This window comes from Eutrigla gurnardus (genome assembly GCF_963514095.1).
Source record: "Eutrigla gurnardus genome assembly, chromosome: 21".
In the NCBI taxonomy this organism is placed as follows: domain Eukaryota; kingdom Metazoa; phylum Chordata; class Actinopteri; order Perciformes; family Triglidae; genus Eutrigla; species Eutrigla gurnardus.
This window is the reverse complement of record NC_139932.1, coordinates 777,113-793,994: the sequence shown is the minus strand read 5'-3', so window position 1 is coordinate 793,994 and position 16,882 is coordinate 777,113. Positions and strand designations below refer to the sequence as shown.

General features: G+C 42.7%; 1 protein-coding gene across 4 annotated transcripts in view; it reads left to right on the top strand.

Annotated features, from left to right (window-relative positions):
- Window positions 1–16,666, top strand: part of ptprr (protein tyrosine phosphatase receptor type R) — a 144,182-nt gene extending 127,516 nt beyond the window's left edge. For 3 of the 4 annotated variants that reach the window (XM_084038504.1, XM_084038503.1, XM_084038505.1), the window contains exons 11-16: window positions 108–187; window positions 8,552–8,689; window positions 13,442–13,552; window positions 13,645–13,802; window positions 13,891–14,004; window positions 15,969–16,666. In XM_084038504.1, the coding sequence (XP_083894630.1) occupies window positions 108–187; window positions 8,552–8,689; window positions 13,442–13,552; window positions 13,645–13,802; window positions 13,891–14,004; window positions 15,969–16,062 (695 nt within the window). In that variant the 3' untranslated portion in view covers window positions 16,063–16,666. The remainder of the gene's footprint in view (window positions 1–107; window positions 188–8,551; window positions 8,690–13,441; window positions 13,553–13,644; window positions 13,803–13,890; window positions 14,005–15,968) is intronic. The other variant, XR_014599121.1, reaches the window with a different exon arrangement.
- The last annotated feature ends 216 nt before the right edge of the window (window positions 16,667–16,882 follow it).

Genomic DNA, 16,882 nt, shown 5'->3' with positions numbered 1-16,882 from the left:
TGCTACAAAAGATAAATACTCTTCTTTTTCCTGATCTCATTGCCTCCTTTCTTACTCTCGTCTCCCCCCCTTGTGTCCTCACCTCCTCTCCTTGCCGTCTGTCCTAGACCCTCATTCCAGAGTGATCCTGAATTCAAAGAGCTGCTACGACCTGCTGAGCTCCTACATCAATGCCAACTACATAAGGGTGGGTAGAAAGATCTCACTAACAAACCGAAACACAAAACACAAAGCTCTCAGTGATGGATCAGGTCACCTTGTAGTGTGGAGACCAGATAATCCACCTGTTCCTCCACCTGTTCACTAGAAATGGCCATTTAACTCTTTTTTTTTTTAATAAAAAAAAAAGAAATGTGGAGCAGACCAGGCTCTTGGGTTCCATCTGCATTTGGTGTTGGTAGTAGGTAACAATAGGCAAGGCAAAGCCATTTTATTTGTATAGCACCTTTCAACAACAAGGCAATTCAAAGTGCTTTAAATAACACATTAAAAGTATTGGAAAGAAACAGATATAAAAATTAATTATAAAACAAATAAAACAAGCAAATAAATTAAAAATAAAAACAAGAATATCAAGGAATAGAAATTACAGTGCAGCATAAGAAGTTCATAGATAGTCTTTTTTACTGAAAGGCAGCGGCAAACAGAAAAGTCTTGATTTAAAAGAGCTAAGATTTGCAGCAAACCTGCAGCTTTCTGGAAGTTGGTTCCAGATATGTGGTGAGTAAAAACTGAAGGCTGCCTCTCCGTGTTTGGTTCTGACTCTAGCGAGACAGATCAGAACTGTCCCAGACCGTCTGAGAGGTCTGGATGGTTCGTAGCTCAGAAGAAGATCAGAAATGAATTTTGGTCCTAAACTATGCAGTGCTTTGTAAACCAGCAGTAGTATTTTTAAATCAATTCTTTGACAGACAGGAACCCAGTATAAAGATCTGAGGACCAGAGTAATATGATCCAGTATTTTGGTCTTAGTGAGGACTCGAGCAGCAGTGTTCTGAATAAACTGCAGCTGTCTGATCAAGTTTTTAGAGCTCTAGACCTGTAAAGACACTGTTACAGTAGTCGAGCCTGCTGCAGATAAAAGCATGGACATTTTAATTTTCCAAAGGTAATAGTAGGCTGGCTTCTTAACTGATTTAATGTGGCTGTTGAAGTTCAGGTCTGAGTCCATGACTACACCGAAGTTTCTGGCTTTGTTTGTGGTTTTTAGCATTACCGCTTGAAGCTGGGTGCTAACTTTTGACCGTTCTTCCTTGGCTCCAAAAACAATTATTTCAGTTTTGTCTTTTTTTAATTGGAGGGAATTCTGCTCCATCCAATCGTTGATTTGCTCAATACATCTATTCAGTGGTGATATTATTACCAACATCAACCAAGAATTATGATTCAATGATCAGATATCTGTCCTGGAAAAGTATGCAAATATTTGCAGTTAATATTTAATAATGCCTATTAAAACCTAAAACTTGTATGACAAAAATTGTCCCAATGTGAGTAATCAACTGGAGAAGTTTCAGCTTGATATTAGTTAATTTGTTTACCCTATTCACCTTTACAGTACTGCTTAAATATGTTCAGTAACTTTGTTAAAAAGTACAATATTTCCCTGAGATGTTGTGAAGTATAATTAATTATAATAAGTATAATGAACAGAAAATACTCAAGTAAAGTACAAGTATTGTACTTCACACTTGTACTTCTACATCTGAGTGAATGTGCTGTGGTGTTTTATTTGTTAATCATTTTTAAAACTGCAAACAAACATCACACATACTGACACACACACACACACTGACACACACACACACACACACACACACACACACACACACACACACACACACACATGCAGTGAAAGTTTACTCCTGCAGAAGTGGCTCTCAGATACAATAGACGTTATTCCTGTCAGGAAGCACCTATGAAACTATTTCAACTATCAGACCACATGACAGAACAAATTCTTCATCCTCCTATTCATGTCAACCCATTCAAACATTCATCACATGGAGATGACAGAAAGAAATAGGAAATATGGAGCAGAGTTGCCACCTTAAAACTAGTAATATTAAAGGGATAGTTCAGAATTTTGGACATAAGACCTATTTTCCAAGTGAGCCGGTGTGTTCGAGACGTCTGGAGACGTTTTCAAGAAATTTCATTCAGTTCTTCTAATTGCCGAGTTCGCTTATGCTATAGCTAGCGCGAGCCAATGGTTCTTAGCTAGACAAGCATTAAAAACAGTCTTGCCCACTCCACAGTGCACCCGAGGCAAATCCATTAAAACACTAGACTGTCGATGTACATATGTGTGTTGATAGAATAATATTTGAAACAAAACTAACCTTGCATCGCATGAATCATCCATTTTTTGAGGAACTAGTTTCTCAGCAGCAGCGGAAATTTACTTTGCTCCGTCGGACTCAAAACTCTAAGACGCGCAGCCCGAAATACTGCCCGTAAATAGGCCTGGTCCGTCCAGAGAACCGTAAACCCTCGGACGCGTTGCGGGGATTCCCTCCGGTAAATAGACACATGAACACCGCCGAATATTCAGGCCTCGTGCCCTCAGAGCTGGACGAAAAGCCCTTGGTCCTCACTCAAACACCGGGCAGCCCACGGCCACGCGAATCCACACATGTGGACTCTCCATCGGACTTAAAACTCTAAGACCCGCCGCTCGCAATCCAGCCGGTAAACATGCGGCTCAACACCGCCGAACTCTCGGCACTTGTGCCCCCAAGGCTGTCTGAAAAGCCCTTGGAGCTCACTCAAACACCGGGCAGCTCACGGCCGCGCGTAGCCACAATTACGCACCGCGAAGCCGGACCTCTGCTCCGTCCATATACCCGTAAACCCTCGGATGCGTTGCGGGGAATCCCTCCGGTAAATAGACACAAAAACACCGCCGAACTCTCGGCCCTTATGCCCCCAGACCTAAAATAAAATAGTAAAATATATGTTCAATTTATTTAAATTTTATTTTATTTATACTGTCATATCACAACAAAAGTTATCATAGCACACTTAACACATTGAGCAGGATTAGAATACACATGATTTTATGGGTCAATACAATTTCAAAGTCCCAGCAGCGACAGTGGCGAGAAAAACTACCTTAATAGGCATTTAGGCAGAAATCATGGATTCAATCTGCATTTGGTGTTGTTAGTTGTATTAGTAGTAGTAGGAGTACTATTTACAGTAGTAGTAGTATTAACATTAGTAATATTAACCGCAGTAGTAGTATTAACAGTAGTAATATTAACAGTAGTAATAATATTCACAGTATTAGTCATATTAATACTAGTAGTAATATTTACAGTAGTAATATTAACAGTATTTGTAATATTAACAGTACTAGTATTATTAACAGTAGTAACATTAACAGTAGTAGTATTAACAGTAGTGGTAATATATTCAATTCAATTTTATGTATAGTGTCATATCACAACAGAAGTCATCTCAGGACAGTTAATACATTGAGCGGGACTAGAATACGCATCACCAAGGGCCAAGTGTTACAGCTGGCTGAAGGCAAACCTGAGCCAGCCCTAACTATAAGCGGTGTCAAAGAGAGAAGTTTTAAGCCTATTCTTAAATGCGGGAACAGTGTCTGCCTCCCGAACCAGAACCGGAAGACGGTTCCAGAGCAGAGGAGCTTGATGGCTGAAAGCTCTGGCCCCTGTTCTAATTTTGGAGACTTTATGAACTATAAGTAACTCTTTATTCTGAGAGTGTAGTGCTCTAGAAGGACAGTTGGGTTTATTGAGCTCTTTAAGATATGATGGTGCCTGACCATTAAGAGCCTTATAAGTGAGGAGAAGGATTTTAAATTATATTCTGGATATTACTGGGAGCCAGTGCAGAGAAGCTAATACAGGAGAAATGTGATCCCTTCTTCTAGTTTTAGTTCAGAACACGCGCTGCAGCATTCTGGACCAGCTGGAGAGCTGGTCCAGAATGATTAGTATCATTCTAATCTAATTAGTATCATCAATCTAATTAGTATCATTCTAATCTAATTAGTATCATTCTAATCTAATCATCTAATTATCCAGATTAATTAGAACAGCCTGATAAGGAATTACAATAGTCCAGCCTTGAGGTAACAAATGCATGGACGAGTTTTTCTCATGAGGCGATGGCAATCAATAGTAGCTATATCTTCAGACAGCGAGCTTCGGAGGAGTTTAGGCCCAAGTACAATAACTTCCGTTTTAGGAGTTGCAGTTTAGGAAATTGCAGGTAATCCAGGTTTTTAACATCACTGATGTCAGGATTCACCGGCGTATACTAACCAATAATTACAGGTTTAACTATGACACGTCTGTCAACAACTCTCAATAGTTGTGAGGAATTCTTCTTCAACAATCTTTTTGCTCTGACTCTGTATGCTTTAGACAATTAAAAATTTCTCACCGCGTTCTCCGTGGATCGGCAATTGGGGCTCCGCTGGAGGGCAGCTTCTCACCCCTTGGGGAGGAATACGGCCTTGTGTCCATCCGACGGAGTCCAGATTACACGTCCAATCCCATCCTCGTCGCCAAGTTTGTGGTGGGAATCGGTTTATGATTACCTAATGAGAAATAAAAATACAACTCCTAACAGAACTTTTAGTAATTTATTCTATAAAGAGTCCAAAACAGGCTAGCAGTCGCTACAGACAGACTGTAAACAGACAAAGTCTAATAAGTTAAAGCCCTCGCAAACAGGGTGTCCAAGCAGACCGCATCACCGACATACAGCTTCAGAGCAAACAATCTGGCCAGATAGGGGCAGACTCCTTAAGAGTCTGACCAATTCTTCAGTCTTGAGAAGGGCTTTTTATACAGTTGTTTGTGATGTGTCATCAGCACCCGGCTCCAGACTAAAGCAGAAAGGTGACAGGGTCTTTGCAGTAGCTGCTCCGCACTTGTGGAACCAACTGCCACCACACAGATGCCCCCTCTATTGCTGCATTTAAATCAAGGCTCAAAACCCATCTTTCCACCCTGGCTTTTTCTCCTCCTTAGTTGTCCTACCTCTGCACATCTATGTTTCTCATCACTGCTGCATCTTAACTGTAGCATGTGGATGTTTGTGTTTATGTGTCTCTTTTTAATTTAACATCTTTTCATGTTTTACTTAATTAATGCACAATGTACGACACTTTGGTCAGGGTGAACTGTTTCTAAATGTGCTTTATAAATACATTTAACTTACTTACTTACTTTCTAAGAGTTCTCTGGCATCCACCCTCACTGTAGTGCCGCTCTCAGAGCAAATTAAAGAACTTTCAAGTCCGAAAGTAGACAAACTACGATTGAAAACCTTTCAATTCAGATTAGATGTATCTGGGTCATCCCCATGTTCCCCGTTTTTCCCAAAAAGGGTCCTTTGTTGCCTGTAGGCCTACATAGGCCTATTTGTCGTGGAATTCGTCACTGATGGTGTTCCCCAGTCTCATACAAAGCGGGGAGCATAGGATCCGGGGAACATAGGTACACTCCTGGGGCCCGTTTCACAAAGCAGGTTCAACAAACTCTGAACCTAACCCTGAACTCTGAGTTGACCAACTCTGAGATGGGCAACTCTGAGTTTTCAGTTTCAGAACAGCGGTTTTGAATTAGTTCAGTCAACTCTGAGTATGTAAACTCTGAGTTACGCGCGTGCCTGCCGACTCTATAAAGCCATCATCAATGGAGCTCCGATACTACCATTCACCATGGCAACGGGGAGAGCGTCATTAGATATTACTGAGTGTTTATGTAGAAAACGAGCTCATCCTGAGAAAGCGGAGCAACGTAACTGCAGCAAAGTAGCGATAGTTGGCGTGGCAGACAATTACTCCCCGATCTAATGTGTATAACTGAATGAAACAGTCTATTGATCTAAAGGTAATAAGTCTTTATTTTCAGACTTGTACAGCGACACTGTAGCGTAATGGTTAGCAACACCGCCCACGGCGCAGGCGACAGGGGTTCAACTCCCGTAGTTCACAAAGTAGCACACTGAATGAATTATCATTTTCATTGGGTGTAATCCCCCCAGGCACAGAAAGAAAGTGGCGTCAGTTGAAAATTAAGCATAAGAATATTGCGCAAATACGTTGACTAAGGCATATGATTTTAATCATATTTCACATATTAAACAGTAAATATAAGCAGATATTTCAACACAGAAATGTACTTAAACATTTCATAAATCTCCCGTTCGCAAAAACACTACCTCCGCAAAGAATCTGGTTGCGGATTATGTCCGTGATATGAAATGTTGAAAATGTCGGAGAATATTGTTTAGATAATATCTAATGTGATTGGAAGGAAAGGTAATCAAAATTGTCTCCCAACGCAAAGCTGCTAGAATCACTTTTATTTCCATATCGATTAGGTTGACGATGAAAGGACGGCACATTTTTTTCAGAGTTGGTTCAGATTCCGGAAAAAGGCGGAGACATGTAGGGAGAAACTCAGGGTTTGTTGAAGCAAACCTGCTAGCGAGCAGGTTAGGTTCACGGAGTATGTCACCCGGGTAACTGACTCAGATTTATGTTGAACTGGCTTTGTGAAACCGAAAAACCAGAGTTTCCCTCATCTCAGGGTTAACTAACTCAAGGTTTTCACTAAACCTGAGGGGTATTCCATCAAACTCGCTAAGCGCAAAGCCGGGCTAATTTCGATAATCCTCGCTACCTTTAGCGAGAGTTGCGTTCCATCAACGTGACTTGAGGGACTCTCCGCTAAGTAACCATGGGAATTTATCCGACCAAACTAGCCTGCTCCGGGGCAGGCTAAACATCAGGCTTACTTTAGCGGGGGTTTCAGAGAAGTCCGTCTGTCGGAAACAACTGTACCAGCAGAAGGTTCCGCCAAGTCTAGTCCTCGTGATTTCATCACGTTAAAGACCAAAAATTACATATATGAAGTACAAACTATATTTGCATCAAGTGTCTAAGAATACATGCTTGCAATTAAAAAATATGAATAAATCGTTTATTTCCTGAACACCGACTATCTAAATACATATCTATTTCTTGTTTTCGAGTCTCCCAGTTGGGTGAGCGGTGATGCACCTGCCCCCAGGTGCAGGCAGTCCGTGTTCACATCCCGGCCAGGACGTCTTACAAATATTTTTTTTTTGATTGCATAATTGTCTTTAGATCAGAGAATTAGACCAACATTTTACTTTAACTATGATAAATATGTCATACAATTTTCCCAGAACCCAAATATAACTTGCAAAAACATGATAGATATAATAGCATGTTATAGATCCCAATGACAAAGGCATTGCTGCATGCAATTTTCAGCCACATAAATTCCTTTCAGGTGAGTTCATTAATAGGTTCATTGAATGTATTCATTAAATTGTTGCGATAAATGAGTTGGTCAATGTAGATGCATTTACTAGACTGTAAAAAAAAAAAGAGAGAGAGAGAGAGAGAGAGAGAGAGAGAGAGAGAGTTCCGGCCAAAGAAAGAAAAAGAGACGACTATGGACGGGAATTGAACCGTGGGCGGCCGCATGTACAGCCGGCACGTTACCTCTACACTATCCTCACAATAGAGAAAATGTAGTCAGTGTTATATTAGAACATGTTACTCTTAACGGTACTTCCGTATTAAATCGCTCGGCAATTCTTGCCCAAGCAGCCTCACGATTTTTATTTATCACTACAGTATTCCCTTTATTGGTTATGATGGGTTTGTACTCCTCGTACAGTTCCATCAATAATTTTTGCTCTGGTCTTTTCTGCCATTTTCTCGATGATTCGACATTCACGGTTCTGGTCTGGCTTCATATCCCGTGAACGTGCGTAACACAAGACAACGTTAGCCTGGCTTGAATAAGCCTCAACAAGGCGCGGCTGAAATGCGTTAATGGAACGGGTTTAGCCGCAAGTGGAAGTTGGCGTTAGTTCTAACCAGGCTTAACCAGGTAAGCGCCGCTTTAATTAGCGAGTTTGGTGGAATACCCCTCTGCTTTGTGAAACGGACCCCTGATGTGTCATCTGAGTTACGAGTCAAACAAAAATATTTGTAATGCTTTTGGGTCATTTGCAGGTGGGCCACTTAAAAATTGTAAGCAATATTTATATGAACCTAAAGGTTCATATAAAAATTCATTTTCTGCAGCGTCTGCATTTATGACGGTATAGAAATTCTTACCGTCAGGATTTCTAAATATCCTGAAATAACCTAATGCCACCCAAGGCTAGTCTGCAGACAGTAGTCACTTAATTCAATTCATTAGCACAACCTTGGTGTGCTAATACATTTTGTGCCAAACATTGGGAAAATTACATCACTCCAAAATGAAATGAATAACAGTTTCTTTTGATGTTGATGTTGTTTTTTAAAATCTGTAACTACAGGGTTAATCACCTCATGTATTCACATCTAGAAAATAAAATTAATTCAAGTACCTGCTGTGATGATTAAACATAACATGTATTTTAACTGTCCCACTGACAGTCTGAATTAATTTTTCACATTAAGGTGTCTTCCAGAATTAATTTCAACTTTGCTGTTGCTACCCTGCTGACGCTGTTGTGTGATTGGCTTGTGTCTCAGGGTTACCTAGGCAAGGAGAAGTCATTCATTGCCACACAGGGTCCCATGGTGAACACGGTAAACGACTTCTGGCAGATGGCCTGGCAGGAGGAGTCGCCCGTTATCGTCATGATTACAAAACTGAAGGAGAAGAACGAGGTAATCTCATGAGTGTTTAAATAAAGTTTGATCACTTAAAAAAAGCAAGCAGAGGAGAGGTGGATGTTGATGCTGAGGTCTAATTCAATTTCGACCTTCAGCTGTTGATACAGTGCCGCTATGTATTTATTGTTGTAAAGTAGAACTCTGAATAGAAACAGTAAGTCAACATTTTTTGCTGTTAAAGGGATAGTTTATCCATCCATCATCCTCCGCTTATCCAAGGCCGGGATGTGGGGGAAACAGGCTTAAAAGGGCATTCCAGAGGTACCTTTCTTGAGCAACGCTTTCCAGCTCCTTCTGGGGGACCCCGAGGCATTCCCAGTCTTGATAGCTATAAATAATTCCTCTAGCATTTTCTGGGTCTACCCTGGAGCCGCTTGCCTGTTGAGTGTGCCTGGAACACCTTTAACAGGAGGTGTTCAGTAGACATCCTGATGATATGCCCGAACCACCTCAACTGGCTGCTTTCAATGTAAAGGAGCAGCGGCTCTACTCCTGGCTCTCTCTGGATGTCTAAGCTCCTCACCCGATCTCTAAGGCCGAGCCCAGCCAACCTGAGGAAGCTCATTTCAGCTCATACCATAAGTGAGGGTTGGAATGTAGATGGACTGGTAAATCGAGAGCTTTGCCTTCCGACTCTGCTCCCTCTTTACCACAACTATCCGGTACAACATCACGGCTGCCACCGCACCAAACCGCCTGTCTATGTCATGATCCATTTTTCCCCTCACTCATCAATCGATGCGATCGCCCCCCGTCAATCATCGGCAGAGACCCCCCCCACACGTCGACCTAAACCTACCCCCGCCCCCCCCCCCCCCCCCCCCGCGCGTGCGCGGACGATTGCCCCTCGTCAATCATCGGCAGAGACCCCCTCCACACGTCGACCTAACCCTAACCTTAACCACTACTATCGTTGCGGAAGAATCTCCGCAATACGCTCCCAGAGGTCGTATATTTGAGGACGTGACACACGACCTATTTGGTCGTATGAGTTGGAGGGCTTGTTGATAATGGACTACAAAAAACACGTTGTCCACTTCTCCACATGTTGGTTTTATAAACAGCTTGTTCACTGACCGGCTTCAGTTCAGCGGCTCCTCCTTCCTGTTTGACATTTGCTGTATTTACATTTAATTTGTGGTTTTAGTTTCGTTTTTGTCAAGTTTGTAACATGATTGAAATAAATAAAAAATACCATTCAATTATTATCACTGTCCAAACACATGTATCAACACAATTCCAATTACTCTATGTCTGCATGAAAGTTATTGTTAAATATGCAAATGCACATATCGTTTGTTTTCATGAACGGCCGGGGTGTGCGGCACTTTAAATGTTGCTCTCGCAAAGAATTGTGGGTCGCCTAATCTCCTTTCCTTTCGTATAGGAAAGTCTGTTGCATCCTATGCTAAAGGAGCTCTGAAAGGAAGCATTGGAGCTCCTTTCCTTTGCATTTAGAGAATCCGAATGGCTCTTATCATGGCGGCCACTTGTTCACTTCTTCAGTTAGGAACATTCCTAAGTAAAATAGACTATTCGACTGCACCCACAGTCCCTTATCCTTGAGTGCAGTGTGCGCTGCACGTCATGTTCTGAAGGAGCCAACAGAACACATCATCTTCAAAAAGCAGGGACACAGGGTTGGTGACAAGGAACAACCCTGGCAGAGGCCAAAGCCTACTGGGAACGTGCTAAGAATATGGACACAGCTGTCACTTTGTTAATACCATGACCAGATGGCTCGTTGTATAACCAAACCATACCCCATTTTCCCACAGGATGCCCGGAGGGACACGGTTGTGTGCCTTCTCAATGTCCACAAAACACATGTATATGGTATTAGAAAACTCCATGCTTCCTCCAACAGACCTGCAAGGGTAAAAAGCTGGTCCACTGTTCCACGGCCCGGGCGGAATCTGCATCGTTCCTCCTGTAACCAAGGGTTGTTGCTCCCCCAGTGGCGAAAACATACGGCGCAAAGTCAATCATCGATCTTTGGCTTAGGGTGTTCTGGTACTACACTTATGAACCTCCCCATGCTCCAACATGGTGTTTGTAATGGCAAATCCATTACTAGCACAGAAGTTCAGCAACAATTCACCACTCAGGTCCAGATCAGGCAGGCCATTCCTCCCAATCACCCCCTCCAGGTTACTCCATCGTTACTCCATCGTTGCCCACATGAAGTCCCCTAGCAGAACTATGGATTTCCCCAAGCTGCTGTTTGGTACATGCAACAGTCAGAGACTTCCTCTCAGCATCTTGCAGGAATATTGGGGCTACCCTCTCATTCTCCGAGGAAAACTCCCAACATCTTGGCGAGTGAGTATCCCCACACCAGCCCAGCGCCTCTCACCCTGGGCAACTCTGGAAAAGGCCATCGTCCAGCCCCTCTCCTGCAGTTTTGTTGAACCAGAACCAGTGCCATGCGACATACATACAGTGCTGTGAAAATGTATTTGCCCCATCCTCATTTCTTATTTTTTTGCATATTTGTCTCACTCAAATTTCATCAAACACATTTTAATATAAGACACAGACAACCAACATAAATAAAAAATGCAGTTTTTAAGTGCTGATTTCATTGATTAAGGGAAAAAATCCAAAAATCCCTGTCAAATCATGAATGAACTGTGATAACCTAATTTTTGGGGAAATCTGAGTTAAATTTCACTAGCCATGGCCAGGCCTGATCACTGTCAGTCCTTTTCAACCAAGAAAACACTTAAATAGAACCTTTCTGGCAAAGCAAAGCAGGCAAAATATCTCAAAAAGCACATCATGCTACAATCTAAAGAAATTCAAGTTGAAATCTTTCAGTCTGGAAAGCCATTTCTAAGGATCTGGCACTACAGTGAACCACAGTGAGAGCCATTTTTAAAGTCCCCCTCCACTCAAAAATGTGTTTATTTTTCTGTCCTCTAAAATGTCTGACACTGACTATAGTGACTGTATCTGAGCAGATTTTGTCACTAGACAGGTGTTTTCACATTCCTCTCCTGAAGGAGGAGATTTCTGTGCACCTCTGTGAAATTTGAAATTCAAACGAATCCTGGCAAGCGAGATTATGTACGTCTCTAGTACACCCAACCAATCACTGACGAATAGGCAGATGTGGGCGGGGGACTGGAACCTTCCAGTGCACACGCAGTCGCGCAAACATCCACGGGAGGGCGCATCTGTGTCACGCCGGGTTCACCGGCCGCGGAAGCGCCGCGAATAGGCGCAGAGCAGAACCCGCTTCCTTTCGGTGCCCTTGTTAAGCCATAGTGTAGTTCACACCAGCGTTCACAAGCGCTGCGAATAGGCGCGGGACCCGCCGTGAAGCGATCGTTTCCGTGTCTGCTCTATTTTTGCGCGTGCCGCGAGCGAACGCGTCAATTCTGGCAGGAAATCACACAAAGAAACACGAGACAATCCGGTCAATTTTCAAAATTAAAGCAATTTTCAAAATAAATTACCGCGATTGACAAATGCGATCAGATTTGTGTATCTAAACTCGCACTGGGAAACAGGAAGAGAAAATACATTTAATAAATGTGAAGAGTAGATAAACAAATATGTGTATTTCAACGGTATATCTGCACTACTACTGTCTACTAGCATACACACTCTCTCGGTCTGTGTGTGTGTGTGTCTCTCTCTCTCTCTCTCTCTCTCTTATAGAAGAGCAAGCATGAGTGCAAGCAGCTGTGGTGGGCGGGGCGCACGGCATGTGGTATTTGCATATCATGAATATTCAGTGTCTCAGAATTCCTCCATGAGGATAGAGCAGTGGATGTCTTTAGAGCCCAATTTCAGAGGTTTTTTTTTACTTTTTATTTGGGGAAACAATGTTAAACAAAATATTAGGCATTGCAGATTATTTTTTATATACTTAAAACATGCCTGGAGGGATCTTTAACAAATAGAGAACAGTGGTGAACCTTCCCAGGACAGATCAACCACCAAAACTCCACTCATCCAGGAGGTCCCAAAGGAGCACAAAATAACAATTCAGGACTGCAGGCCTCACTTGCTTAGTCAAGGTCAGTGTTCATGATTTCACAGTGAGAAGGACACTGGGCAAACATGGCACCCATGGGAGAGCTGTGAGACGAAAACCCCTGCTGTCCATAAAGAACACAAAGGCTCGTCTCACATTTACCAAAAAACATCTTGATGACCCCCAAGACCTTCGGCATTAGATCCTATGTCAAAGGTAGAACTATTTGGGGCGGCCGGTGGCGCAGTGGTTAGGGCAGCGGCCCCATGTGCAGAGGCTTACCGTCTTTCATGCGGTGGTCCCAGGTTCGCCTCCTAGGATGTATTCGCCTCCCTCTCTCCCCGTTTCCACACTGTCATAAGTAATATAAAGGCTTGAACGGTGCTCTGGCCAAAAAATAATCTTTAAAAAAACAAAGGTGTTCTACCTTTTTGTTATTTGGAAGACATGGGTCCTGTTACATCTGGTGAGAATATAACACATAATTCCACAATAAGAACATCATACCACCAGTCAAACATAATGTGTAGACCAAACATGGTGGTTTTAGTGTGATGGTCTAGGGTTGTTTTGCTGCTTCAGGACCTGGACAAATTGTGATTATTGATGGAACCATCAGTATGTGACCTGAAGCTCAAGCCCAGTTGGGCTTTGGAGTGGCATAGTGAAAGTCCTGACTTAAATCCCACTGAGCTGCTGTATGACCTTAAACAGGCAGTATGATGCATTGACTCCCAACATGTCTGTGTTTGTCTCTGCAGAAGTGTGTTCTGTATTGGCCGGAAAAGAGGGGAATCTATGGGAAAGTTGAAGTGTTGGTCAATAGCATCAGAGAGTGTGAACACTACACCACTCGCCGCCTCACACTCAAGGTTCACTCACATTTATATTACTCACATTTCTGTGTTGTGAAGCAGAGAAATGTAAAGTCTCCACGTTTATAGTAATTGTATCTGTTCTTCAGTGTGGGAATCAAACCCGCGTGCTGCAGCATTACTGGTACACATCATGGCCCGACCACAAAACCCCTGAGTCTACGATGCCGCTGCTGCAACTGATGGCTGACGCCGAGAGGGACAGACAGACAGCCGCCGTCATGGGACCAGTCATCGTCCACTGCAGGTATGGAGAGAGATAGAAATGGGAAACTTTACTACTGCTGCTGAAAATGACTCAAATAACATAATTTACCCATCCTCCTTGTTTGCAGCGCTGGGATTGGCAGGACAGGCTGCTTCATCGCCACAACAATCGGCTGTCGACAGCTGCAGCTGGAGGGAACAGTGGATATTCTGAGCATCACCTGCCGGCTCCGAGCCGACAGGTAACACACACAGTAACTGGAGTTGCAAGGATGTTGAATTGATATTCCAAAACACAAACATTTCCTTAACATTCACATAAACTGTGCCAGTGCTTGGTAATTGTAATGCCTCATTGACTAATATTAGAGGTGTAACGATTCATTCGATTAATCAATGAATCGATTGTCAGTCCTATAAATTCTACTAAATCGAGCTGCTAAAATAAATAAATAGAATGAATCGTTTTGGCTTCACCAATAATCGATATAAATGCATTTAATGGGATGAATCGTGATTCACTTATGATTAATGTTTTAATACGTTTAAGACACAGGGCCCTAGTTTCGTAGACCGGCGGAGGGTGGCGCAGCCGGCGCAGTGCAAGTTTCGACCCGCGCAGCCTTGCGCACCGTCAGTTTGGCAGTTTGGTGGATCGCCTGCGCCAAGATGGGTGTGGCGGCGCAGCAGGGGGAGGCGTCACAGATTCAGCTTGGCGTAGCGGAAGTTTCGTGGCAAAAAGCCTCGCCGAGACTGCGCTGAAAGCTCGCCAGCTCCAACCTGGTCTACTTTCGGCGCAAGGCGTAAGGCGTAAATAAAGTCCATTCATTCAATGCGAATCACAGCTGGCGGATCGGAAGTTTGGTTGACGGCGCGCAGTGCGCACACGTCACCGAGACCTCACAGGCAGGTTTCCACAGTTCCAGGCACATTTACATGCAATAAATAATCACAACAAACACTATTTAATGCAACTAATTGAATCAACACGTGAATTTATATCTATATAGATTGTCCCGTCACATCTGACGTCAGATCAAAGGCGGATGGCACGCGTAACGGAAACTCAGCCTCTCGGACCAAAACATCTCCCTCTCTCTCTCCTGTTTTTTATAATATCGGCATTGTTATTATTATGATACGCGCGCACAGCGGCGGCGCTGCTCATGTCATCAGGTTGTCAAGTGACGGAACTTGCACTGAACCTCCCCTAACGCATTAAAGGAGAGGAGAGGAGCTCATTTGATTGGTGAAGATCTGAATCGGCTGTGTTTATCCCAGTCCACGCCTCGTCTCCTCCTCGTCTCCCACTCACGCCTTCTTCTCCTCCCTCTTTCCCACTTGCGCCGGTGGGCGAGTCGGGAGGTGTGCCTGCGCGAGCCTGCGACGGCCTGCGCGGTGCACGAAACTTGCAAAGTCCAGGCGGACACACCCCGTCGGCGCGGCGCAGGTGCGCTGAAAGCTGACTGCGCCTGGTCTACGAAACTAGGGCCCACACTCTCCCCTGCCAGCATGTAGTCTACTTAATAATGTTAAACATAACTGAGCAATGTTTAATTACATTTTTGTATTCAGCATATAATATTATGCAGGACTACTTTTTTCTAGAATAAATATGTTATTTTTCACCTTTCAGAAGAATACAGATTGTCTCACTCACATTATTGCATGTTTATTTCATGGATATAGAATTTTGGTTACAAGTTACTGAATCGAATAGTGGTTTACAGAATCGAATCGCCAACTACTGTATCGTTAATCGAATCAAATCGCTGTTGAAGCCAAAGATTCACACCCCTAACCAATATGATATAATATATTGAAGGTTGTTTTATATTTAAAGTTTCATATTATTTTACCTGGGCCCATGCACCATGAGCTACACCTCAGGATGTAGACAACATCTCTTTTAACTTAATGTGAACTTTCCCCACTGAAGTAAAATCAAGCTTTATTCCAAATTCTATCTCTGACCTTCAGCTGTTGATAAACATTGCAGCTATTTGTTTATTGTTGGCAGAATAGAAACGGTAAGGAAACATGTTTTTGCTGTTCATGGATAAGTTCAGAATAGTAAAAATGAATTGTAACATTTTGGAGTTTGATTGCTGGGAAAAGCCCATAGAAAAAAGTTCTAGCTGCACCGTACTGTTTACCGACTGATTATCACAACAACTAATAATAATTTGTCTGTCCGTCTGTGCAGAGGTGGTATGATCCAGACCGGTGAGCAGTATGAGTTCGTCCATCACGCCTTGAGTCTGTATGAGGCTCGCCTATCTGCAGAAACCGGCCAATGAGGGCACACCACATCACAGGAGGCGTTGACTTGAACCTGGAAGTGTGCTAAGATAGCGAAGCTGGCATACAAGGAGCATGTTTGAACTCCGAAATAAGGGAATCGAGAGGCAGTCTTTGATTTTGATGGACAACCAATGAGGACTGCTGTCGGGGGAACTTGCTGAAGGAAGGAGGACAGGTAGTATCTGAAATTGGAATCTATCCATTCTTCTTTGTGGTGTTTCTTCTTCATGTGTTGTTGGTGAGTGGTTCTTCAGAGGAGCTTGAAAGACCTTCTTCAACCAACTCTCTGATCATGTTTTCAACTAACCAGACTCTCCTTATTACCTCTTTTCTTGGTGACAGACATAGTTTGACTGAAATCGATGGTACATTCTTCAATAACACTGTTGTGTTTCTCTGTCTCACAGGATTTTAAAATTATTTTATATTGTGGTTTTCTTGTTATTAAGGCTATTGGACAATGACTGTTAGCTAGTTGCACCTTTGGTTAAGCTACTAAACCACTGTTGAACCAACCCTTCCAGGCTGCTTTTGTGACATCTGCACTCCGTATGTTGCGGTGTGATTCACTGACTCAACCTTTGTAATTGTGACCTCATATTCAGGAGCGTGACATATCTCCGAAGGCATTCTCATACATATATATATATATATATATATATATATATATATATATATATATATATATATATATATTACATTCAAAGCTATATCTATTCATAATGTTTTTATGATGTTGAATAAATAAAATGCTCAAACAAAATCCTCAATTTCAATACGGTTATATAAAGGTTAAGGTTATATAAATATGAATTG